Source organism: Mustela lutreola, chromosome 17, assembly GCF_030435805.1.
Source record: "Mustela lutreola isolate mMusLut2 chromosome 17, mMusLut2.pri, whole genome shotgun sequence".
NCBI classification, from domain to species: domain Eukaryota; kingdom Metazoa; phylum Chordata; class Mammalia; order Carnivora; family Mustelidae; genus Mustela; species Mustela lutreola.
This window is the reverse complement of record NC_081306.1, coordinates 40055473-40081031: the sequence shown is the minus strand read 5'-3', so window position 1 is coordinate 40081031 and position 25559 is coordinate 40055473. Positions and strand designations below refer to the sequence as shown.

At 52.7% G+C, this 25559-nt stretch overlaps 2 protein-coding genes across 8 annotated transcripts; one reads left to right on the top strand and one right to left on the bottom strand.

Moving 5' to 3' along the window:
- PTCD1 (pentatricopeptide repeat domain 1) lies at window positions 1–20918 on the top strand. Of its 3 annotated transcripts, XM_059155345.1 has the most exons (10): window positions 46–134; window positions 527–673; window positions 2811–3294; window positions 6253–6393; window positions 8036–8254; window positions 10564–10665; window positions 12577–13284; window positions 14463–14579; window positions 15221–15403; window positions 17296–20918. In XM_059155345.1, the coding sequence occupies exons 3-10, from the start codon at window positions 2833–2835 to the stop codon at window positions 17476–17478; spliced, it is 2115 nt and encodes a 704-aa protein (XP_059011328.1). In that variant the 5' UTR covers window positions 46–134; window positions 527–673; window positions 2811–2832; the 3' UTR covers window positions 17479–20918. The 3 variants fall into 3 exon arrangements, with proteins under 3 accessions (XP_059011329.1, XP_059011330.1, XP_059011328.1); XM_059155346.1 differs by lacking the exon at window positions 527–673 and having other exon boundaries at window positions 1–134; XM_059155347.1 differs by lacking the exon at window positions 15221–15403 and having other exon boundaries at window positions 45–134.
- BUD31 (BUD31 homolog) lies at window positions 17923–25434 on the bottom strand. 5 transcript variants are annotated; one of them, XM_059155355.1, is made up of 6 exons: window positions 25278–25434; window positions 24127–24254; window positions 23586–23706; window positions 20004–20126; window positions 19621–19787; window positions 17923–18166 (listed from the first exon to the last, which is right to left on the bottom strand). In XM_059155355.1, the coding sequence occupies exons 3-6, from the start codon at window positions 23677–23679 to the stop codon at window positions 18116–18118; spliced, it is 435 nt and encodes a 144-aa protein (XP_059011338.1). In that variant the 5' UTR covers window positions 23680–23706; window positions 24127–24254; window positions 25278–25434; the 3' UTR covers window positions 17923–18115. The 5 variants fall into 5 exon arrangements, with proteins under 5 accessions (XP_059011338.1, XP_059011340.1, XP_059011336.1 ...); XM_059155357.1 differs by having other exon boundaries at window positions 23586–23684; XM_059155353.1 differs by having other exon boundaries at window positions 24132–24254.
- Between the last annotated feature and the right edge of the window lie 125 nt (window positions 25435–25559).

Genomic DNA, 25559 nt, shown 5'->3' with positions numbered 1-25559 from the left:
CCTCGCGGCCCCCGGAACCCGCCTCCGCGCGCACGGGGCGGGGAGTTCGCGTCTCCGAGTGCGCCTGCGTGAAGTCGGCTGAGGCGCGCGCCTACCAGAAGGTCCTTGGGAAGGAGAACCGGGTCCGCCGCGAGGTGAGGCTGGAGCGGGACTGGGGGCCACGCGGCGCGGTGACGCGGAGCGGGACTGGGGGTAACATGGGAGCGGGAGTCCGGACAGGGAGTGTCGCAGCTGGGGTCGGACGTCTAGTGAGACAACCAAGGCTCCAGAGGCCAGTGTGGAGGGGGTCGGGCTGGCCAGAGCGCCCGGGGGAGCGTCTAGGGAGGGGCGGGTGCCCCAGAGGGGACAGCGGCGGCGCGTCTCTAATTCAGGAGTTATTAGCTTGGGCAGGTTGAGGAACTTGGGTAGGAAGAAAATTGCACCTTTAGTTTTCTCGGTGTGAAATGAGCATTTCCTTCCGTGACTGACGGAGTAGCGTTAACAGCGCCCTGAACTAAGTCGTGATTTTTTTTTTTTTCTTTTTAAGATTTTATTTACTTATTTGTTAGAGCACAAGCAGGGAGAGCCGCAGGCAGAGGGAAAAGCAGGCTCCTCGCTGAGCAAGGAGCGGATGCGGGACTCGATCGCAGGACCCTGGACTCATACTCCGAGTGGAAGGCAGACGCTTAACCCAGTGAGCCACCCAGGCGTCCCTCAGTCGGGTTTCTAATGGTGATGAGTGTAAATTATGGTAGCTGTAGCAGCCACAAGCTGTTGTTTATATTAGCCACTGCGGTGACAGGATGGCAGGATCTTGGTATTAAAGCGCCAAAAAAGCAGCATGTGTACTTGTATAGGAGGTTTTTTTTTTTTTTTTTTTTTTTTTAACGTCTTGACACTTATTTCAATATCATTGGGGTTTTTTCTTGCAATGCGGTGCATTTCATTTAACGCACTGAAGCACTTTATCTAGGGGCGTCTGGGTGGCTCAGTGGGTTAAACCACTCCGCCTTGGGCTTAGATCATGATCCCAGAGTCCTGGGATCAAGCCTCGCATTGGGATCTCTGCTCCGCGGGAAGTCTGTTCCTCCCTCTCTCTTTGCCTGCCTTTCTGCCTACTTGTGATCTCTGTCTGTCAGAAAAATATAAAATCTTTTTGTAAAAAAAGAAGCACTTTATCTAATGTGGCTACTTGAAAATGTAAAATTAGGCCTCTGAAGTGATTGCAGATTGATTAATAACTGAGGCTCAGGAAGGGGAATAGCTGGCTGAGCCTATTAGACAGCCTCTGTTGACCAGCACCCCACTGACACTAGTACAGAGGGCCCTTACCATTGCACATCTGGTGAGGCCTGCCACTCTAACAGGAATATAATATGAGCACATATGTAATTTTACATTTTCTTTCTTTTTTTTTTTTAAGATTTATTAACTTATTTGACAGAGAGAGAGAGCAAGCAGCAGAGAGAGAGGGAGAAGCAGATCTCAGGACCCCGGTATCGTGGTCTGAGCCTAAGACAGATGCTTAAATGACTGAGCCACCCAGGTTTTCCCTGATTTTTATTTTTATTTTTATTTTTTTTTAAGATTTTATTTATTTACTCAATAGAGAGATAGACCACAAGTAGGGAGAGCAGAAGAGAGAGGGAGAAGCTGAGCTCTCCATTACCCGGTGCCCCCTGATATTTTTTTATTAAAGAGTTTCAAGTATGCAGACCAGTAGAAATAGAATGCAAGCACATATATGATTTAAAATTTCCAAGTAGCTGCATTAAACAAAGCTTACAAATTGTGAAAACTATAATTAAATTTTTTGGCCTGATATACCCCAAATTATCATTTCGATGTGTTGAAAGATTATTTTGTTTTTTGTTTGTTTTGTTTATTAAAAGATTTTATTTATTTATTTGACACAGAGACATCACAAGTAGGCAGAGAGGCAGACAGAGGGAGAGGGGGATGTGGGGCTCGATCCCAGGATCCTGAGATTGTGATCTGAGCTGAAGGCAGAGGCTTAACCCACTGGGCCACCCAGGTGCCCCAACATTATTGTGTTTAATTTACCTTCTTTTTTGGTATGAAATCTTTGAACTCTGGTGTGTGATTTATACTAAAAGCATATCTTCATTTAGACTAGACACATTTTAGGTGTTCAGTAGTTGCATGTGGCCAGTGGTTAGTGTATTAACAACACAACTCGGTGTGTTATCCACAAATTTTGCAGAAAAGGCATGCTCGAGTTAACTTCCCTGGGCAGAGGCCCAGAATGTTTTTTTTTTTTTCTCGTAACATATTAAAATAGCTACAATTTTTTAAATACCTGTTAAATGAGAGGTACTAAAAACATCTCATTTGATCTTTATAACCTTGTGGTGAGGTTGGTGGGATCGTCCTCATCCTGTAGCTGAAGAAATCTAGGCACGGGAAGGTCAAGGAATGGGCCTAGTCACACGGCTCTGGCCAGGAGTCAAACTCAGCTCTAACTTCAGTGCCTGGTCTCCTAGATCATAGCTTGAGAATACCACTAGCTTTCGTCTGTCGAGTGGTTTACTTGCCAACACCGTGCCACACGCCGTGTATTGGAGGCCTCATTTGATCATTGCTACAGTGCTGTGTGGGTATTAGGTCCAGGTAACCCCAGTTCACAGGGCAGGAGACTGACCAGAGTGGCGAGTGCCCAGGGACTCACGGATGGTTCTTTGGCAAGAATGAAATCTGAACCTAGGCATTCTAACCTTAGCACTCGGGCTTGTGGTCCCTTCTCTGTCTTCTTTCTGCCTTTCGGGACTACAGACCCCAGTAGTTTTCATTATGTTTCTGACCTGTGCCAGGCCCTGGAGGAGAAAGCCAGAGATGGACCTCGCGAGGTTGGCCCGGCTCTTCTCTGGACTCCGTCCCGTAGGACTGTCTGCCTTCCAGCACCTTAACCCTCTCGGAGCCACTTGCACAGGAGGCAGGGAGGGGCCTACAGGGCTGAGGGCTGCGGGGCTGACTCGACCCTGCAGCAGCTCCCCCTCGCAGCTGCCCCTTGGCCAGGGGAACGGGAAGAGCACAAGCAGCCTCGGCTCTGACCTGAGCCAGCCTGACCCCGTGGCCTCTCAGGAGGAGGAGGAAGAGAGCTTTGGGACCCTCTCCAACAAGTACTCCTCGAGGAAAATATTCCAAAAATCAACAGCCCAGTTGTATAACCTACGGCTCAGGGAACAGAGTGCTGAAGACGAGGAAACGGAGCTGGAGCCAGAGATATGGCGGGGCCGCAGAAACACGCCTTACTGGTACTTCTTCCAGTGCAAACGCCTGATCAGAGAAGGGAAGGTGAGGGGACCTTGGGATTCCTGGTTCGACTTCCCTGGTAGCCCAGTATTTCGGAGGGGCTGCATTACCTTCCTGATCTCTAAGTATTTGGATGCTCAGGGCTCTTCTGTCTTCACTCACCCCGGGTGCTGTGCCGCGCGATCCACCAGCCACCTGACATTTGGGGGCCCCACTCCTTGTTGCAGTTTTCAAGTTAGTACCTTCAGCCCAGCCTTCCTGGTCTGTATCTCTAGCTACCTCACCAGCTCCCTTACACTCACCCATACAGGCCTGAAAGTTCGGTTGCCAGCCTTGTTTTCACTGCACTGTCTTCATCTCACTGAATGGCGATCCTGTCATTCCATCCACTCAGGCCAGAAGCCTTCAGGCAGTCCCTAACTCTTCTCTTTCTCTCACCAGTGGGAGCTTCAAAATGTTGCCAGTCCTCACTTCTCACAGTGCTACCCCTGGAAGCCCAGGCCTCGCCTTATCCTCACCCCCTCATAGTTGCCACCGGGCTCCCTGCTGCCCTTACCCCCTCCTCCCAAGTCTGTGCAAAGCACAGAGCCACGCTGTTAAAGCAGATTATGTTACTCTGCCAGGACTCTTCCTTTTTTTTTCTTTTAAGATTTTATTTATTTATTTGACAGCAAATAAGCAGAGAGGGAGGCAGAGGGAGAGGGGGGAAGCAGGCTTCCCACTGAGCAGAGAGCCCAATGTGGGGCTCGATCCCAGGACCCTGAGATCATGCCCTGAGCCGAAGGCAGAGGCTTAACCCGCTGAGCCACCCAGGTGCCCCCTTTCCAGGACTCTTAATGTATTCGATGACACTGCTGTTCACTTTCCTAGGTGTTGATCATGACATTGCATCTGTGTTCAAAAATCTCTTAGAGGTGTGTGTTGAAGATCTGGGGAATGAATGATATAATGTCTGGAAATGTGTTTCAAAAAATTCCATTTCAGGGGCCTGAGTCAGAGACGTGTTTGACTCTTGATCTCAGCTCAGGTCTTGATGTCAGGGTTGTGAGTTCGAGCCCCATGTTGGGCTCTAATTTTGGTGTGGAGCCTGGTTAAAAATAAGAAAATTCAGTTTGGAGCAGGAGTACAAGGTATAAATGAACAAGATTGGCCAGATTTTAATTGTTTAAAAATTTATTTATTTATTTATTTATTTGACATAGAGAAAGAGAACACAGGCAGGGGAAGCTGCAGAGGGACTGGGAGAAGCAGGCTGTCCACAGGGAGCCGGACATGGGGCTTGATCCCAGGACCCTAGAATCATGACCCGAGCTGAAGACAGATGCTTAACAAACTGAGCCACCCAAGCACTCCATGGCCACGTTAATAACCATTGTAGTTATCCTACTTTCTTTACTTTTGTGTATATGTGAACCATTCCATGGTTAAAAGTTGAGAAACAAATAGAAGCCAAAGCCCTCACAACAGCTTTTGAAGCCTGTAGGGTCTCCTTTTACCCCTCTTACCTCTCTACTCTTATGTCCTCTTCCCTCACAGTGCTGCAGCCATCCCGGCCTCCTCTCTGCTTCTCCAACTCCAACTCCCAGGCACACTCCTGCCTCAGGGCCTTTGCACTGGCTATTTTCATAGACACTGTTGTTCTTCCCTCACCTCCTTCGGATTGTTGTTCTTCTGTCACCTTCTGGGTGAAGCTCTGCTTGACTGTAACATCTAAAACTGAATCTCACATCCCCTTCTTTTGGCACTTCTTCCTTTGTTTTTGTTTTAAAACCTAACACCAGGGCACCTGGGTGGCTCAGTTGGTTGGGCAACTGCCTTTGGCTTGGGTCATGATCCCTGAGGCCCAGGATTGAGTCCTGCATCAGGCTCCTGGCCCTGTGGGAGTCTGTTTCTCCCTCTGAATTTCTCCCCTCTCATTCTCTCTCTCTTTCTCAAATAAATAAAATCTTCAAAAACAAAAAATCTAACACCATTTGACACAGTATTTTTTTTTTTGTCTTAGTTTTCTCACTTGGTGTCTGTCTTTCCACACTAGAAGTTGTGTTCCACAAAGGAGCTCCCTCTTTTTTTTTTTTTTTAAGATTTTATTTATTTATTTGTCAGAGAGCGAGCGAGCGAGAGCGAGCATAGGCAGACAGAGTGGAAGGCAGAGTCAGAGGGAGAAGCAGGCTCCCTGCGGAGCAAGGAGCCCGATGTGGGACTCGATCCCAGGACGCTGGGATCATGACCTGAGCTGAAGGCAGCTGCTTAACCAACTGAGCCACCCAGGCGTCCCATTGTTCACAGCTGTATCCCTAGCAAATAGACCTTGCAGGATTCAGTCATTACTGGTTAAACCACTGGATGAAAAAGAAAATTAAGTTGTAAAGAGGTGAACCGAGGTTTTAAAGGGGACGGTGTAAGGAGTAGGGATGGGGTAGAGATGACTGTGGGCCAAAGGGATTTGCAGCCAGTGGAAGTTGGTCCCTTGGGGCTGCTGTCTTGTGCCACTGCAGGAGTCTGTTGCTATGAATGGCCCCCCTGCGATCGTGCAGCACAGTGGCCCTGAGTGTGCTCACCAGCCTTTGCAGAATGTGGTCTCCCATTCCCGCTTAGAGCCAGAGGGCTGGCACTACGGATGGGGTCAGCCAGGAAGCAAGGGCAGGACAGATCCCAGGATTTGCAGAATTCACATTTTCTCAGGACTTACTGAGAGCCAGGCCCTGGCTCTACTGTAGGCCCACAGAGAGGCAAAGACATGGATGGCCCTGCCTTCAAGGAGTTCATCATCTGGCTGGAGGGAAGGCAGCCCTGGCAGTGGGGCCAAGAGCCTTCACAGGTGGTGGGAGTTTAGTGGGCTTTTCTTCCTGGCACAGGGACCCAGAGGCTGGTGGCAGAAGCCCAGGGCGGCTGTGTAGCTCCTGGGCAGGCCCAGGAGAGTCCCTCAGTCTCAGTCTTGCTCCCTCTGCTGAGGTTCTCAGAGGCTGCCCTGAGCCTCCTCCCATGTTCCCTTCCTCCCAGCTGGCCGAGGCCCTGGACCTGTTTGAGCGGCAGATGCTGAAGGAGGAGCGACTCCAGCCCCTCGAGTGCAACTACACGGTGCTGATCGGTGGCTGCGGGCGGGCGGGATACCTGAAGAAGGCCTTCCGGCTCTACAATGATGTAAGTGCGGTGTGTGTGTGTGTGTGTGTGTGTGTGTGCGCGCGCGCGCGCGCCCAGGGCCAGAAGGGGGAGGGCCAGGCTCCAGAGAGCCTGGGCTTCAGAGGCAGAGAGAGCTGGCTCGCATGGTAGGATGTCACGTGCGTGCATTACTGCAGCCAGACTAACCTCCCGGCCTCTGTTTCATCCTCTGTAAAGTGGAGGCGATCTTGGATGATTACATGACCTTCCTTGACCACAGCAGGCCCCACGTGCCCCCTTCCTTCTCCACCGCTGTCCTCGGTGTGTTCACATCCCCTCACCCCTGCTCCCCACACTGGACACACAGGAGCACTTGGCTTCCAAAGCTGGTCCTCTGAAAAGGCGCTTTTATTCCTCTTGGAAGATGGTTTCATTCTATAGTTGCCCACTTCTTGTGCTTATGGTTCTCAGAGCCAGGAAGCTATTTCCTCTGTGAGTTAGGAAAGAGCTTTGTCTAAGAAGATAGTAGGCTCTAGTAGGAGGGATCCCATCTTCTCTTGCTGCCAGGAACTGGGTTCCTCCTTCATCCCAGCAAGACTTCTTGTCATTTGCAATGCATTTGCTTGAGGCTGGAAGCAAGGGGGAGGAATTGTGGTTACAAGTGATAAACTGACATATCCTCTAACAGACCTCATGAAACACTGTTGTGGAGAACAGCAGGGGCCTTCCTTGACCAGAAGAAAAGCATTCAGGTGCTAAGTGAGGGGGAGCTGGTGCCAGGGGGCGTTTCCCATGGTTCTCAGTTCACGCTTCTGCACATTTGGAGGATTCTTAAGTGACATGCTACCTGTCACCTCAGAGAAGCACAGTTCCCTCTTAAGTTATTCCCTCTTAAGTTATTGATAATCTGTTGCTTTTTTTTTCTTCAATAAACTTTTTATTTTGGAACAATTTCAGATTTATACCAAAGCTGCAAAGTCAGTAAAGAAAGTTTTCAAATACCCATCACTTAGGTGATCTCTGTATTAGCACTTGGCTTTACAAGGAGCTTTCAGACTCCAGCTCGCTTGGGCACCCGGAGGGTTTGAGAAGCAGAGCGGAGGCCTCACCCTGTGGTTTGTGACTCTGCAGGGCCGGGGGACACGAGGTGTCCTGAGATGTGCTGCAGTGACATGCTCCTGGCCACTGCTGGTCTGGGGGCCACTCTCCTAGCTCTCCCTTGCAACAGCCTTTCAAGGTGTCGGTATCATCTGCATTTTCCCAGCAAGGAGCTCATTGGCCCGTGACCCCTCAGTTAGTAAAGTCTAGAGCTGGTCTGGATGGTCTCTCCCTGCCTTTTCCCGGACCGGATCCACTGTTTGGGTCTTAAGAGTCGGGGTGACCTGGGAGTATCAGGAGGATCCTGCTAAAAGCCTCTAGGGCCCACAGCGGGCTGGTGGCCGTGTTGAGGATGACTCTTTGGTGCGTCTGGTTACAGTGTCCATTTTCAGAGGCCCTCAGGCCAAGTCCGGGTCTGGGAGAAGGAGGCTCCGACACACCACTCAGCCCTGCCTTAGCACTGGCCCTGGTAGTGGGCCTGTTTAATGCAGGAGCGGGGTCCTCTCTAGCTTTCCCTCCATTCGGCTGTCACCTGTATGTGCAGCTGACCCCAGAGCCGCCTCAAGGTGTCTTCCCATCTCCGCAGATGAAAAAGCGGGACCTGGAGCCATCAGATGCCACCTATACAGCCCTGTTCAACGTCTGCGCCGAGTCCCCCTGGAAGGACTCTGCTCTGCAGAGTGCCCTGAAGCTCCGGCAGCAGCTGCAGGCCCGAAACTTCCAGCTCAACTTGAAAACGTACCATGCGCTGCTGAAGATGGCTGCCATGTGCGCAGACCTCAGGATGTGCCTTGATGTGTTCAAGGTGAGGGTACCCTGTGGGGGGCCGGTCTCACACAGCGGCGAATGTGAGGCTGTGGCTCTCTGTGTCCCTCACGGGAGGTTTCAGGGGCTGATAAGGAGTCGGGCTCAGGTTCAGCAATGCTCAGAGGCCTCAGTCTGACAGATAAAGAGGCCCTGCCCCTAGGATGGCAGTGGGTTGTGTGTGCTGTGACTTGTTATGTGGGATTCCTTGGTGCCGCAGTGAGGGGCGGGGCTTCATAGCGCGCCAAGGCCTCCTGCTCAGCGAGAGCAGTGGGAACAAAACTCCTTGGTTTCCAGGAGGTGCCAGGATTGAGGGAAGCAGGGGAGGGGGACATGGGAGTGCTGAACAGGGGCCTGGCTGGGTCAGGGCTTTGGCCCTTGAGGGCCCTTTGGCCCAAAACCTCTTTTTTCTTCTTTCTTTTTTTTTTTTTTTTTAAATTTTATTGTTTTATTTGACAGAGAGAGAGAGAGACAAACCACAAGCAGGCAGAATGGCAGGCAGAGGGAGAGGGAGAAGCAGGCTCTCCACTGAGCCGGGAGCCCGATGTGGGGCTCGATCCCAGGACCCTGGGATCATTCCCTGAGCTGAAGGCAACCGCTTAACTGACTGAGCCACCCGGGCACCCCTCTTTTCTTTTTCCTTTTTTAAAATTGTGCTCTGTGTTGGAGCTTGGAGCTCGTTTGGGCCTTGAACTCTTAACTCTGAGATCAAGACCTGAGCTGAGATCAGGACCAGATGAGCCACCCCTGTGGCTTCTTTTATCGTCCAGCTGTAAGGAGGGTTTTTTATTCCCAGTTTCAGCGGAGACAGTGAGGGGGTTTAAGCAGGGAGGAGCATGAGCGGGCTGGTGGTTCTGACCTCTCAGGGTGGGGAGGGAGACAAACATGAGGTAACACCTACAGGAAGGCTCTAGGTCCCCATGACCAAACCTCAGGAGAACCTCGGCACGCCCTTGGCAGCTTTGTCTTCCCTCAGGCCCATGGGCAGACTTGCTGTCTGCTCTTAAGTTCTGTCTCACTTTTTCCACTGCTGACTGACGCATTTCCTCACTGCACGTAGTGAGGTTCCCCCCCTCCGCCCGGCAGGAGAGAGGACCTGATGAGCTGTCCAGGCACCACATGGTACATAGCAGCCTTTGACCAGACTCTGGGTTGGCTGCCTTGAGCTGGCAGGAGAGGCAGGATCATGGGGTCTCAAGCCTGGAGAGTTCCTTGAGAGAGACAGATCCCTCCAAAGGGTGCCATGTGAGAGGCAGGCAGTTGAAGCTTCCAGAAGAGGGCAGTGTGGTTGATAGGCCTCTGACCTGTCCAGAGATGCCACTGGTATTTTATGCAGGTCACTCTGGCTAGTGGGGGAGGGGGACCAGTTAAGAGACAGCTGTGCCGGTCCAGGAGGAGGGAGCATGAACTAAAACCTCACTGAGAGGGGTGCCTGGGGGGCTCTGTCAGTTAAGCATCTGCCTTCAGCTCAGGTCAAGATTCCGGGGTCCTGGGATGGAGCCCTGTATAGGGTTCCCTGCTCAGCAGGATGCCTGCTTTTCCCTCTCCCACTCTCCCTGCTTGTATTCCGTCTCTCTCTGTCTCTCTTTCTGTCAAATAAATAAACAAAATCTTAAAAAAAAAAAAAAAAAAAAAAACCCACCTCACTGAGGTGGCAGGGTTGGCGACAGAGGTGGGGACCGGAGAGTGGCAGTGGCGGGGTAGTGTGGGAATAGCCACACTCACGAGACAGAGGAAGAGAGGCTCAAGGAGGAGCCCCTGAGGGGCTGAGAGGCGGAAGAACGTTTCAAGAAGGCCATGGCCAACTCTGACAGGTCCGAGGGAGGCCAGGGGTAACAAGTCCCTCGAGCACGTGCCGTGGACAGACCCCACAGTCTGTTGTGGGGCTGTTCCGGACACTCTCTGAGGTAGGTCATGCCCGTGACAGATGGGGCTGGGACCAGGGAGCTTCCTGCCTTGCCCACACTCACAGGTGGGCAAAGCTGGGACTTGAAGCCAGCTCTTTGCGGTCCCAGTGTCTTGGGCACAGGGCCTAAAAGTGGCTGCTGGCATGGTCTTCGCAGAGGGGCTACCCAGAGATGATGCATCAGCCAGGAAGAGCAGCCTGGAAGGAGAGGGGCAGGGAATGCAGGCGGAGTTGGACGCGTCTGCTCAGGAGCTGGTTCCCAGCCACTCTAGAGCCAGATTCAGGTCTCGCCTGCCCCAGGTACACATCCTGGGCCTGCCCCAGGACTGTCTGCCCTGATTCAGACCCATCAGACCCTGGGCTCTGCCACAGGTTCTCATGGTAGCCTTCACTCCCTCCTCCAGGAGATCGTCCAGAAAGGACATGCAGTCACAGAGGAGACCTTCAGTTACCTGCTCATGGGCTGCATCCAGGACAAGAAGACAGGTTTCCGATATGCCCTGCAGGTCCGTCCCTCCCAGCTCTGCCTTCCTGCCTCTCCTGCTGCCCCCCTTCCCCTGTGCACCCGTGTCAGGCGCAAATGATGATCACATGTGCATTTGGGCACCTGTGGCTGCCCCATGCTGGGTGGATTTACGTTGGCAATATTTTGGCCTTTGCAAAGCACACTGCTGCCCACCGTTCTCCTGATGGCAGGGGGAGGAGGCCCTCGGAGGCGGCATGGCTGCCTCCAAGTGAGGGCACAGCTCACGCTCTTGGCCTTCACCAAGGGGCCTTCTGGGCAGCTAGCTCAGATTAGCAAAGCTTACCGTCTTACTCAGAGTGGTTGTTGGGCCCTCCTCCCAATGGGCTGCCACTCACCATCTCTGCACGTGGGACCCAGGCGTCTGCATGTAGTCCTGGGAGGTTCTCCTGGGCATCAGAGTTGAGACACAGCTCTGATTCCACCTCAGATCCCCAGAGAGAATCCCCTCCCCTGCCCCCAGTCCTGTGGGGTGGCGGTGTTAGCAACGGTACCACAGGTGGGAAGTACCCAGAGCTCACCTAGGGCCCTCCATCTTAAAGTGGGCCCCACAGACTGGCAGCGTCAGCCTCACTGATGCTGATGGGGGCTTGTCAGAAAATCAGGGTCTCAGCCCCACCGTGGTCCTGCTGTGTCCGGATTGGCATTTCAGCAAGACCCCCAAGTGGTTGACTCACGTGGAAGCTGAGCCCCAGTAATCTGGGACAGCCCTGGACGGATGCTTGCCTGTCTTCTGGAAGCAGTAGCTTTCTAGTGAAAATCAGCCAAGATCTTGATCTCTGTTCTAGAGCTGTTCTAGTTAGAAACAGTCTGTAATGTTGATAGCTGGTTTGTGTCGTGCACTTACTCAGCTGCTTAAACTAGGCCGCGTCAGCCGTGTTTCACAGACAAGGGAATTGAGGCTCACAGAGGTTAAGTAGCTGGCCTAAGGTCCGCAGTTATTAAGGAGAGCTGGGATTTGAACCGAGGTCCGTCTGACTCCTAGAGCCCGAATCCCCGCTAAGCCTCAGTTCCGCCCGTGTTTTCCCTTGAAGGTGCCTGCTGAGATCCCTGCCCTCCTTAAGACTCTGTCTGATGCTCAGCAGACCTTTTGCAGGCTATACCCACGTGGGCCTGACCAGCCCCTGCCTTGTCTGACGAGGACAGGAAGTCGGATGTGAGGTCTTGTCCCCCTGAATGTGGATGCCCTTGGAGCCCACAGACGAAGAATCCAGGGTGACCAGTGAGCCCTGTGTGGCATCTCCTGGCATCTTAGAAATGGTGTGGTCTGGGTGTCAGAGGGCCCTAGATGGGGTCAGAGCAGTCCTTTGTGGAGCGTATACAGTGCTAGGCACCGTGCTATGGGGTGAAAATGATTTCGTCTCAGTAGGAGACAGGGCTCCTCGGGTGTCCAGTTTGGGAGGCGCTCTTCTTTGTTGAGCTCCCTTCCGCTGTGCCTGCCCTGTGCTCTCATCCTGCCCAGAGGCTGCATGAAGCAGAGCCCATAGTGGGAGCTCAGGAAGTGCTGCTGAATCCAGTTCTTGAGTCAGCCTAGACTCTTCCCGAACCTAGACTCTGTGATCATCCCTCCCCAGAGAAGTGCAAAGAAGGTGGGCAGAGACCCAGGGAGAGTCTGTTCCCAGTACAGGGGCCCCGGGAGAGGGCAGAGAGATGAAAGTGGAGAACAGTTTGGGGTGAGCTAGAGAGGAAAGGAGTAGCGCCCCCATGAGATCTCCCAGGGAGTCCTCAGATCCTTAGGATTCTTAGTTCTCTGGAGCCTGGCGTTGGGTTTGATGCTGTCCAGCTCCTTCCGGTGCCCCTTGCACTTACCGAGCAGTGGTTGACTCCCTGAGTCTGCTCTGCTGAAGGCTATTCTGAGAAGGTTCTCGGAGCCAAGCTTGTCTCTCTCCCGCAGGTGTGGAGGCAGATGCTGAGTCTGGGGCTCCAACCGAGCCAGCATGGCTACAACCTACTCCTGGGGGCAGCTCGAGACTGTGGCTTGGGGGACCCGGAGGTGGCCTCAGCACTGCTCCTGAGGCCCAGGGAGGAGACGGTCATGCTCCAGCCCCTGGCACGTGGGTTTCGGGCAAGGAGGAGAGCCCGGGCCCGGGTGGGCGATGGCGTGTCAGTCAGGCTGCATGTGGAGGCCTTGGAGAGGCAGCTGTTTCTGGAATCTTCTCAGGTGCTTGAGAGCCTGCCAGAGCCTCACGAAGCCAGAGCCCCCAGCAAGGCCCAGCCTGAGGTGGAAACAAACACAGAGCCGGACCACAAGGTGGCCCTCACTTCCTTGGCCCCAGAACCTTCTCTCTGCGGGCTGGAGGCTAACCTCCTGACCTTGGGACCAGTCTCCCCAGCCGTGGTCTCCTTTGGGACTGTGACCACCCCAGCTGACAGGCTGGCCTTGATGGGGGGCCTGGAGGGCTTCTTGGGCAAGATGGAAGAGCATGGGCTCCGACCCAACATCAAAACCCTCACGCTGCTGGCTGAGGTGGTGGCGCCTGGGAGTCCCTCAGAGTCCTCACTGCTGACCGTCCTGGACACGTACCAGGTGGAAGCCGACGTGACGTTCTTCAACACCCTGATGAGGAAGAAGAGCAAGTCTGGTGATCTGGAGGGGGCAAAGGTGAGGGGCTGGGAAGTAGGCACCAGGTGCAAGGCTGGGGCCCCTCCTCCTCCTCCCTCCTCAGACCTGACTGCAGGACCTGGCTGCCCTGCAGAGCGCGTCACCCCTCCCTGCGGTAGTGAGCTGACAGACTAAAGCCTCCGTTCTGGGCCTGGGCTTGGTCAGAGCTGAGAGTGGAGGGGCAAAGCGGCTGGCTGCGCTGTCTGTCCTCACCGAGGAGCTCACAGATGAGTGTAGGCAGAGCCCAGACATCCTCACACCGCCTGAGGAGCACAAGCCATGCAGGGGCCATGGGACCTGTGGCCTAAGAGCCTGGTGGCTCAGGAGTGTCCCCACCCTTTGGCCACACTCCCCAACACAAATACACACACACACACACACACACACACTCCCCAACACACACACACACACACACACACGCACACACACACACACTGATACAGCCCTCTGTGTTAGATGCCGTTCGAAGAGCTTCCCACCTGTTCCTCACTCCACAAGGCTCTGCCAGTACGAGGCTACCCCCATTCTACAGATGGGCCACCACAGCCCTCATGCGATTTTGTCCATGTGTCTGTGTAATGGATCTTTGGTCAGAGCACTGAGCTGGGCTCCTGTGGGCAATCAGAGGTGACAGGGACACTGCCTCCACCTTCAGGGCCTCAGTGGAGAGCACGCCTTCCTCTAGACTAGCCGAACACAACAGAGCCCCTCCCTGAGCCATCCAGGCCACAAGGGCATCTTTTTCCTCACCCCCAAGCCCCCACAGGCTCAGCTCTGCGTCCCACGCTGTTGTTGGCCTTGTCTCCCAGCCTGGACTGTGGGGCCAGGGGCCTGGGAGACCGCGGGTGCTCAGTTGATGCTGAAGGGCCGAGTGCTGGATGGACGGCCCGCAGGGAAGCAGAGAGACGCGGGAATATGAAGGGCCTCGGGGCAGGGGGCTGGCGTGGTGGAGATGGTTCGGAAGGCAGGGTGTCCTCGCAGAGCGGCTAAATTCTGGGGAGCTGGGTGCTTGCAAGCCAGGCTGAGCCCTCATCCAGTGTGGTCCCGGAGGGAGTGGTGAGGCTTCCGAGCAGAACTGTGCCCCCGAGGTCTCCAGCCAGCCACGGCCTTCAACTGAGAAGACTCCTGCCAGGCTTGGTGGGTCACAGCTTCCAGGGATGCCGTCTCTGTCCCCACAGGCGCTGCTGCCACTCCTGGCAAAGAGGGGCATTGTCCCCAACCTGCAGACCTTCTGCAACCTGGCCATCGGGTGCCACAGGCCAAGGGATGGTCTGCAGCTGCTTGCAGACATGAAGGTGAGTGGCTCCAGGCCTGGGGGGACCCATGGTGCTAACTAGGGGCGCTCGAGGAGAAAGCTGGGCCCTCCTGAACCCCCAGACCTCTGCACCCCGACAGCCCAGTGTGCATGGGGGTGGGGAGTGTGGGGTCATTCTAGCTTCAAGTGTAGAAAAGTCACTGGCCCAACTGGAGAGAAAGTAGATTCTGGTGAGTTGCTTCAGGATCTGGCATTAAAAACGGGGTGTTAGAGTCTTGAAGGAGGTTGCAGGCGGGTGAGGTGGTGGGGAGGAACAGGTTTTGGCCCCGACTCAGGAGGGGTGGGAGGCATGACTAGAGCAGGGGTGTTCCAGCATTCTGGGAGCAGGGATTGCAGTAAACCTGCAGGCAAGAGCCGAGGAGGTGGTCTTCTGCATGTGCTTTACTGCCTGGGTCTGCTGATCTCTGAGCAAGTTCTTCAGGCTGGAGAAGATAGGGTCCCTGGGGCTGGGGGGCATGGACCTACAGTGCAGGGCACGTGTGCTTTCCTTTTGGAGTGGGGTGTCCTCTTGGCCTGGTGGCTGGTCCGCAGAGCAGGCCTGAATGGCTTGACGCACCCAGAGGGCTGCTTTGTCTCAGTGGCTGCTGTCACCCCGCTGATCATATGTCTGTGCTGTTGCAGAAATCCCAGATGACCCCCAACACCCACATCTACAGCACCCTCATCAACGCGGCCCTCAAGAAACTGGACTACACCTATCTCATTGACGTCTTGAAGGACATGAGGCAGAACAGGGTCCCTGTGAATGAGGTGGTCATCCGCCAGCTGGAGTTTGCCGCGCAGTACCCACCCTCCTTTGATCGGGTGTGTGTGCCAGCCTCTCACTCGCCTGTCCTCTCTTTAACTGCCCTGCTTCTCCCTGCCCACGCCCCCAGATCTGGCCTCCCGGACCTGGAACTCCCTTGCTTTAATCTGTCAATGGCTTCCCTTAGGAGAAATCCCAAGTTCCTTAAACCACAGCCCATGAGTCCCTGTGGCCCACTCCATCTCTGGTCACTCTTTCTGGATTCACTGTCAGTGCCACTGGCCTTCTGTCATTTCTGTAGGACATAGCCTCTTCTGCCTCGGGGTTTTTGTATTCCCTCTGCCTTGAGTAGGCTGCCCGCTTCCTGTAACTGGCACCTCACCCTGTCAGTCTCAGCTTGGATGGCTCGTTCTCAGGGATGCCCTGCTGCTCCCTCCTGCCCCTCACATCCAGCGCTCTTCCTTTTCGCTGTGTCTCACAGCCAGCAATTACACCTGCACAGGTGACTGTCACCTTCACAAAACCCATAAGCCCCTGGAGCTGGAGACTGACCGCCTTGCCCACCTGGCTCCCCGGTACCTGCCCATTGCCTGGTGCCCCATATAGACCGTTGTTCGTCCAGTGAATGGGGATGGCAGCCAGGCTGTGATAGAGTCTGCTTTGTAACGGCCACTTCTCTCCCTGTTGTGCTGAGGATCACAGGCTGGGGGGGTTCGGATGCAGGGCCCATGGGAGTGCCCCATGCTGAGTGCCCCCAGGGCAGCAGTGGCCTGTAGGAACACCATCCCCATAGTGGGGAGGGAGAGGCGCAGGGACACACCAGGTATGGCGTCAGGGACAACTGTGCAGGTGCAACGCATGAGGGCCATTTTGGGGGCTCAGTCAGAATCTGGGAGACAGCAGCAGAGCGTACGCCAGGCAGAGGGCATAACTGGGCATCTGAGCAGCTAGCGGTTAGTCTTGCCTTACTGGTTCTTCGGGGGTCTTCGTGTGTTCTGGATTCTCATGTTTTGTTCCACGTTGCAAGTATCTTCTGGGTAGTGGACTTGGCCCCACTCCATGGTGCAATGTTCTGAGGGCATCGTCTCAGGTTCAGTCCAGATACCAGCCTACCGCAGGCCTAAAGCTTACTGGATTTAGACTACACTCCTGTTCCCTTAGGACAGGGACTTATTTCTGTCTGTCCCTGTCGAGTTTTTGTTTTATGTACTTTCAGGCTGGATTAGGTACATACAACTTCTGGAATTCTTAAACCTTTTGAATGCAGCTGTTTGTCCACGTGTGCTAAGTGTTTATCTTCAATATATTTTTGGCTGCTTTTTTTTTCCTACGCATTTCTTTTTTTTTTTAAAGATTGTTTTTATTTATTTACTTGACAAACAGATCACAAGTAGGCAGAGAGGCAGGCAGAGAGAGAGAAGAGGAAGCCTGCTCCCCACTGAGCAGAGAACCCGATGTGGGGCTCGATCCCAGGCCCCTGGGATCATGACCCGAGCCGAAGGCAGAGGCTTCAACCCACTGAGCCACCCAGGTGCCCCATCTTTACCAGCTTTCTTTTAGCATCTGCCGAGCCTCTCGTTCCCTCCATTTCTTCCCCCGTCTCGAGACCACTGCAGCAGGGCCTAGAGGACACAGGGGAGGCGCTCATGCTGTGGAGGCAGTGATAGCACCCAGCGATTCTAGCTTGGGGGGTCAGGGGGCCATCCCTGGGTGTAGTGCAGCAGCACCGACGTCGAGAGACAGCAGATGGGAATGTGGTCTGCCCCACAGCAGCTGTTTCTCAACAGTAGGTGACTTGAGTATCCATAGTTTTCCTGCCCTCCCCCCTTAACCACCTAGAAATGAGAACAGCTTCCCTGCGGCCTGAGCCAGGTGCCATGGTTTGGGATGAGCCGTAGGTTGCATGCAGTGACTACAGGCTCCTCTGAACCCCATGCTTTTCCATTTACAGTACAAAGGCAAAAACACCTACTTGGAGAAGATTGATGGCTTCCGAGCTTATTATAAGCAGTGGCTGAAAGTGATGCCAGCAGAGGAAACCCCCCACCCGTGGCAGAAGTTCCGGACCAAATACCAGGGGGACCAAGACCGTATCACAGAAGCCGATGTGGACGGAGGCCTCGGAGGCAGGTGATGGGAGGCGCTGGGTCTCCATCAGAGCTGGGACGAAGGGCGTGTTGCTTACAGAGCCCCTCGGGAGCCCCAGGAGCCTCTCCGCATCAGGCCTGTGCATGTCCTCATGTGGCCTCAAGCCTGAGGAAGGATCTAGCGCGGAGTGAGCGCAGCAGCGTTTTGCAGGCGTTGGTATATGAGGACACGCGCTGGGCCCAGGGTGCCTGACGAGTACATGGCAGGTCCGAGAGCGGCCTGGCCCACCTTAACAGACCGTCTCTGGTTATCCTCGTCTGGGAGGTGGCCATCCCCACAGTGATGAGGAAAGTGAACTTGCTCACAGTCACACAGCATCTACAAGGTAGAGTCAGGATGGAGGCCCGAGGGGACCAGTTTCTAGGGCCTGGCGCTCATGCACTGGGGTCCACAGACTGCTGGCTCTTGGAAAGAATAAATACTGGACCCAGAAGGTTTAAAAATTTTATTTCTACAAATCACAGCTGAGAAACACCAAAGCCTTTACACGTAGAGACCGTGCTCCAACTCAGACCAGGAGCACTGCTCTGCGAGAAGAGCTGCTCCCAGGAAAGGGGGTGGCGCGACAGGCAGAAACCCATGAAGTCCAAAGTTCAGGGTGGAGGGGTCAGGGCCTGAGGGCCTCAGCCGGAGCAGCCCCGGCAGCCGCAGTGTGTGCACTCGATGATTCGGCCCTGAAACAGAGGACAGCAGAGATGCTACACTCCTGCCATGGGCCACCCCCCCACCTCCACCCCCAACAAGGTGGCCACCAGACTTCACTGTCTACAGGACACTCCTCACAAAGCCTTCTGTGACAGATGCCGACACTGAAGCTACACCTCTGTGCATTTAATTTATGCAGTCACTGTACGTACAAGCCCCCAGAAAAGTCTGTGAATGACTCTTGTTCCGTGAAGTGAGCATGAGCTACCCTGCAGTGAGCTGGAAGTGGGTCCGCTACTGCCCACGGGGCTCAGGGTCTTTGGGCTGGGGAATGTTCCAGTAGAGGCACAGGGGCAGAGGATGTGCACTGGAATCTGAATGGCAGGAGAAGAGTCTTGTCCACTGGGCCGGGTGTGCCCGGATGTCCGGCTGAGGGCCGGCCCAACAGAAGGGCCTAGAGCAGTGGTTTATATATATTTTCCTTTGTTCTGTTTTTTTGGAGAAGTAAGACCCTTAACTAAATGCACAAGATTGGATGGTGACAAAAGCGGGCTCTCCTCTGGCCACAGGGCTGGGGCAACACCCCTGATCAAATGCCACTGTAGAATCCCAGGGTGAGGGGGGTGTGGTGGCTTCCGCCACTCTACCACCTCCCCCTGCCCCCACCTGAAAATCAGCACCCCGATTCTTCAGGGGACAATCTGATGTCCTTGGGCCCTCATTTGATGTCCACTCCTCCCTGACTTCACAGACGATTCTGGGAGACAGAGCTGCCTGCTGAGGTAAAGCCCTTGGCCCAGAGCTCTACAAACTAGAACTGGTCTGCAAGGGGCTGGTGATGAGGCACCTGTGTGAAAGGTGGCCACCGGGGAGGTGGGCAGCCCGGCCTGACCCCCCGGCTTGGCCCACCATGGGCCAAGGGGCTGCCCTCAAAGGCCACCACAGCCAATGTCCTAGGAACCGCCTCCCTCCCCCCGCACTTCCACTTCAGAGAGGCTGACGCTGTCAGCTCAGCGGCTGCATACGCAGCACCGTTCCTGAGCTGCCCAGTCAAGTTTTAGAACAAAGTTCTGACAGAAGAAATATGATGTAATAGCTCTGAGGAGGAGGCCTGGAGAAAAGCGTGCCTGGGGAGAGCATGCGAGGGGAAGGGCAAGAGTGCCTGCTGACTGGCCTGAGCTCCCCCGACTCGGCCCTCCCCACCACTTTGGGGGCAGGTGTCCTCACCCCCAATTCCTATGTGAGGACAGAATTCAGTAACTTGCCCAAGGGTGCAATGGAGTTGGCCCCCAGACCTAACACGTGGCAGCTACCACACTGCCTGGCACGGACCACATAGGAGAGGGACTCACACCCTGGGGCATGGCCAGCAGGACAGCCAGCAAAATCATGTTCAGTCCCTTGCTATCACCTAGGGCAGACTTCAGGACTGAAAAAGTGACCTCAAACGCGAGCATCAGCCATTATGGGGTAGAGACGTTACCACTTCCAGCTTGCTTTTGGGGACCCGGCAAATGCAGTTTGTTCCAAAATTGGTGTCCCGGGTCTGAATGCAGCGCAGACAGCATAAGTTCTCATAGCCCTGCTTCTTCCATTTTGCTATCAGATTTTTATCTGCGTAGCCTTCTTTAATGCAATATTCGTAGAGTTCTGTCAAGAAGGGAAAGGGCGTCAGACCGTGGGATCACAAAGCTGCCCCAGCCCATCACTACTCTTCACCAAAAAGACTGTTGAGCCAACGCTGACCCCTCCCCACATTTTTTACCAATAAGAAAACTGACAATTGCTGAGGTTCCAAGAACGGGAACCATTAAGTAAATGTGAAAGCTACTCAAGCTGGTGAGCCGAGATAATTGAGTTCATTACCTCTGCTTATGGCTTTCCTCTTGTAAAAGAGGTCAAAAATATACCGCGTTTTTTGGTGATGGATCCTGAAGATAGGCCACAGAGATTCCACTTTCCTCTTTCCCTCGTGAGGTTCTGTTTCAGCTGCGGAGAAAAAGATGTGTGTTTGTTTTCTTGTGGCAGGCAGTGGTCACTGCACAGGACACAGGTTGTTTTTGTTTTTGTTTTCTTGTAAGTAGGGATAAAGTATCAATCCTACTTCATACCCTCTAGCTTGGCTATCATAAAAAAGACAGTCACAAGGGTTGAGGATGCAGGGAAATTGGACCATAGGCTGCTGGTGGAAATGTAACATGGTACAGCCTCTCTGGGAAGACAGTCTGGCTCTTCCTCAGGAAGTTAATGTTGCCATATGCCCTAGCAGATCTCCTGCTGGGTATACAGCCCAGAGAACTGAAAACACACGTGCCCACAAAAACTCTCCTATGAACGTGCAAACAGCAGTATTCACAACAGCCTGAAAGCAGAAACAATCCCGGTGTCCATCAGCTGATAGAATGGATAGACACCACCCCCCCTCCGCCACCAAAACGGAGCGTCATCCAGCCAGAAAAAGAAACGACCCGCTACAACACGGATGAACCTTGAGAATGTGAAGCCCAGTGAAAGAAACTAGTTCTCAAAGCCCACCTACTAGATGACAGCCTACGGGGACAGAATGTGGATGAGTAGTTGCCTCAGTCTGGGACAGGTGGGGGGATGGGGGAAGGGGCTGACTACCAAAGGGTGCAGGGTTTCTTCAGGAGGTAAGGGTTGCCTGACTCCGAAAACACTGAACACCCCCCCAACACCGTAAGGGCACATTTTACAGAACAGGACTTCTATCTCAATAGAGCTGTGACTTGAAAAAAGATAAAGTAAGCCACGTGATTTGAACAGGTCTGTTTGAAGTGCAATTCTTTCCGTTAGCAGCTACAAGTTGATCTTTGCCTGCTATCTCCACTACCTCCATTCAGTTTTTACAGCAGGGGAGAAACGGAAGGAGTGGTCAAGAAGACTGTACCTCGGGGCGCCTGGGTGGCTCAGTGGGTTAAGCCTCTGCCTTCGGCTCAGGTCATGATCCCAGGGTCCTGGGATCGAGCCCCGCATCAGGCTCTCTGCTCAGCAGGGAGCCTGCTTCCTCCTCTCTCTCTCTGCCTGCCTCTTTGCCTACTTGCGATCTCTCTCTCTCTCTGTCAAATAAATAAATAAATAAATATTTAAAAAAAAAAAAAAAAAAGAATGTACCTCCATTCCTCCAACTTTGGGGCCACGCTACTACTTAGGATTCTGTCATCCAGGCAAAAGGCAGATGTTGCGGACTGAGCAAGTACAGCCTGTGTGGGCTGAAGGCAGAGCAGCTCTGGGGCGGTGTTCCAGGACAGGGAGGCAGACTGGCCCCCAGAAGTAAGTGGTAAAGGCCACAAAAAAGACCATGCAGAAGGGGACGTGGGGGCTGACATTTTATACAGGTGCTCAAAGGCGGCACAACGGGGCATCTGATCAGAGACCGTAAGAAACAAAGGGGGTGCTGGGTGAAATGGGGGAAGGGGGTCACATGAGCAAGTTTCCAGTTATAAGTCCTGGGAAATGGTGACAACAGTTTACAGTACTGTTTGGTATATTTGTAAGCTGCTAAGAAAGTAAGCCTTAAAAGCTCTCACAAGAAAAAAAAAAAAACTGTAAGATAATGAATCTTAAATTATTGTTAATCTTTTCATAATACATATCAAATGGCATACAGCTAAAACATACAGTGTTTTATGTCAGCTAGATCTCAATTCAAAAGGTAGGGGGCAAACATGCTTATAGGGCAACTGGAAACAGCCTCCCTCCCAGTGCTTTTGTCATTTCTCAATCTTTAAATCAGAGCAGCACTCACATTTTGGACCCATTTTCACAAGACCAAGTGAACATTCTTGGATGTTGTTTTATACAGGTCTGCACACAAAGTGGAACACAAAGTGGAAAACTAGAGGTACACGTGTCCTGGCATGGACTAGATTTAGTTTTTTGCCACTTGGCTAATGCCAAAAACTTCAAAAGAAATGGCCCATTAACTTCAAAACCTCAGCAACAATTCTTTTAAAGTGTTATTCTTTAAAATTAATCTAGCTAAATGTTGGGCGCCTGGGTGGCTCAGTGGGTTAAGCCTCTGCCTTCGGCTCAGGTCACGATCCCAGAGTCCTGGGATCAAGGCCCACATTGGGCTCTGCTCAGCAGGGAGCCTGCTTCCCTCTCTCTCTGCCTGCCTCTCTGCCTACTTGTGATCTCTCTGTCAAAGTAATAAATAAAATCTTAAAAAAAAAAAATCTAGCTAAATGTTCATTATGCAAGTGTTTATGCTTGATCTTTTTTTTTTTTTTTTAGATTTTATTTATTTAATTGACAGAGAGATCACAAGCAGGCAGAGAGAGAGAGAGGAGGAAGCAGGCTCCCCGCCAAGCAGAAAGCCCGACGCGGGGCTCGATCCCAGGACCCTGGGATCATGACCTGAGCCGAAGACAGAGGCTTAACCCACTGAGCCACCCAGGCGCCCCTATGCTTGATCTTTAATTAGTTTAAAATTCTTACAAAAGCAACCATTTAGGGGCGCCTGGGTGGCTAAATCAGTTGAGTGTCTGACTCTTGATTTCAGCTCAGGTCATGATCTCAGGGTTGGAAGATTGAGCCATCAATCGGACTCTGCGCTGGATGTGGAACTTGCTTAAGATTCTCTCTCCCTCTGAGCCCCTAGGCCCCGCGCTCACTGTCTCTTAAAAACATTATTAGGGGTGCCTGGGTGGCTCTGTTGGCTGGGTGTCTGCCTTCAGCTCAGGTCACAATCCCAAGGTCCTGGGATTGAGTCCCGTGCTGGGCTCCTTGTTTGATAGGGAGCCTGCTTCTCCCTCTGCCTGCCACTCCACCTGCTTGTGCTCTATCTCTCTGACAAATAAATAAATAAATACCTTAAAGAAAAAACAATTTTTTTTTTTGGAAAAGCAATTGAGTAAGTGGTCACACTGTGATCACAAAGGCCAACAGATGCTCATGGCTTCAGATAAGATTTCTAAAAACACACGATACTGATTCATTAAGTTCAGGATCATACAGCATTTTGAGGGAGCTGAAGGTGGCACATTCTGGAAAACTAGTAGATAATGCAAAAACAAAGTGATGAAACCTGTCAGAGAGATGCAAGAAAAATCTGGATAAAACTCTTACAGAAAATGTGAACATGAAAAATAACAGGATTTTCCAAGTAAATATATTCTGTAAGACTCTAAATGTGTACCTAACCAAAACAGTAAATAATTAGAGGTAGACTACTCGATCTTTATTCTCGAAGATTTCTGTATCAAAGTTGGCCCTAAAACGTCTTTGAGGACCTTTTCATTAATGCCATCTTATTTTCTAGAATTCCTAATATTCCTGAGTTAATAAGCAAACAAAACAGATCAGTGTCTAGGGGCCACAGTGGGGCTGTCTCTTCCAATATGATACTTGCATTTCTGCCTGCCCCTGGACACATCAAAGCCTGTGACTCTTAAACGCTGTTCACCCAGTTAGAAACTCCGCACTTACCTTCTCTCATCTTCTGATCTAATTCATCCAGTGTTGGTTCGATCAACTCCCAACCATCTGGGGGAGCTTTCCGACTCCTTTTCACTTTGGGCATTTTTTCTACAAGATAATTTGCGAAGAACTGGAGGAGGAAAATTAAATGGATTTGTTTCTGAACTTGAAATCCCCAAAGGCCTTCACCAGCCACCCTTTTGGTGCACATTCCCTTCCCTAATCTGTTTCCTCATCCATAAAATGGGAATACTAGAAATTACATAGAGGTCCATTGTGAAGATTTCATTATAATTACATGGAACATGCCTGCATTAAATGTGTTTAGTAGATTTTTCCCATTACCTTTAATATCATCTATGAGCCTAGCCTAGCCTTGGGAATAAAGAACAAACAACAAGACACAACTTCTGTCATTGGAAAGATGACATTCTAGCAAGGAAACAGAAAGTAAGAAAGTAATTATAATACAGAGTGAGAAGGCCTATGGCTGGGAGAGCCGAGAGACCGGGGGTTTAAAAAAGAAAAAGATGGTATGAAGCGAAAGTACCTTACCGTCTCTTCCCAAGAAGTCTAACAGAAAGACCTCTGGTCTCTTCAGTTACAGGCTTAGGTTCCTGACCAACTCTACCAATTACTCTGTGACTCTGAGGAGATCCCTTCCCTTTCAGGTCTTGTCTGTAAAATGAGAGGAGTGAATTAGCTGGATTGCAGAGTCTTTGAAACACCCCCCCAAACAAACAAACAAAACCCTTCATAAAGGCAAGGCAGATAAAGCCCTTACAATAGGCCAGCACAAATATACAAACATTTTTCAAACCACATAGCATTCCCTAGCTGGCCAAGAGGATACAGGTTAATTATCTCCTATTTTGAAGCACAGCAGACTCCTCTCTCCCAAACAACCAGTCCCTCCCTTCCGTGGGGTGCTGGACAGTTTACAAAGTCCTCCCCGCAGGCATACAAACATCCCCTGGTTCCTTTCATGAAATCTCCATTAGCAACCTTACAGGTGAGGAATGAAACTTCTAGAGGTAAAGCCAGGGTCGCAAAAGCTGAGACCTGGCAGAGTACGATTCTGATGGGGAGGCTCCAGACTCGCTAATCAGTGGTCTTTGCACAGGTCTCCCCTATGCTGAAGCTAGAGATGGCCACAATCTGGACCCTGCCCCAGCGCGCACTGGCCGGGAAGACAAAGATATGGGATGAGCACTTTGCTACGACCCAAGGAAATTCGTGAGCCCTGGTCCATGTGTTACCCAGCGGAGGTAACAGGTAGGAAGCAACCGGATCAAGAGGTGTCGGGTGGTGTAAGAGGTGGCAGCGCTCGGGAGAAGAAACGAGCAGAAAGGTTTTCGGAGCGAGGGAGGGAAAACGTTGACAGTGGGGATCGTAGGAGAAGGCTCCTAGGGACGACGGCATCTGAACCGGGCTTACAAGAACAAACAGTATTTAGACAGAAGGCGTTCTCAGCAGAGAAAAGAGCAGGAGAAGCGGGAACCCAGAAAACCCCAAATCTCCCATTCTCTGGGCAGAACGAACGAGGCGCCACCCCCTCTCGGGAACTCACTCTAACCTTCCGCTCCAGAGGCCCGAACCCACCGCCAGCCAGCCGCTCTGATCGCTGCTGGGCCAGTGCAGACCTCCAGTTCCTGGCCCTAACCGTTACCAAGGTACCGGAGAACAGAGAAAAATGCTCACCCGAAACACCGTCACCCTCACCCTCCACCTCTCTACAGACGGCTTCCGCTTCCCAGGTGATGTCTCCAGGGTGAGGTCCTCGCGGAGCCCCGCCCCACCTCGCGCGGAGATTGCGTCATCTTAGGTGTCCGCAGTTTTGCCTGTATAGAATTTTACAGCCGCTGTTCCCTTTTGCCTTTGCATCCCGCGGGGGGACTGGCAGGCTCACGCGTCTCCCGGGACCGGGGGGGACCGGAGGCTCTGTTGCCTGGGCAGCGGGCAAGCGAGCCTGGACTCAGGCGA

Excerpts from the sequence above, each read along its gene's own strand:
- PTCD1 (XM_059155346.1), top strand. The coding sequence starts at position 2,833 with ATGGACCTCGCGAGGTTGGCCCGGCTCTTCTCTGGACTCCGTCCCGTA. Across the intron at positions 8,255-10,563 it reads TGTGCCTTGATGTGTTCAAG|GAGATCGTCCAGAAAGGACA; the intron begins GTGAGGGTACCC and ends TCCCTCCTCCAG. Across the intron at positions 15,404-17,295 it reads ACCCACCCTCCTTTGATCGG|TACAAAGGCAAAAACACCTA; the intron begins GTGTGTGTGCCA and ends TTCCATTTACAG.
- BUD31 (XM_059155355.1), bottom strand. The coding sequence starts at position 23,679 with ATGCCCAAAGTGAAAAGGAGTCGGAAAGCTCCCCCAGATGGTTGGGAG. Across the intron at positions 19,788-20,003 it reads GAGGAAAGCCATAAGCAGAG|AACTCTACGAATATTGCATT; the intron begins GTAATGAACTCA and ends CCTTCTTGACAG. Across the intron at positions 18,167-19,620 it reads CCAAAAGCAAGCTGGAAGTG|GGCCGAATCATCGAGTGCAC; the intron begins GTAACGTCTCTA and ends CCTCTGTTTCAG.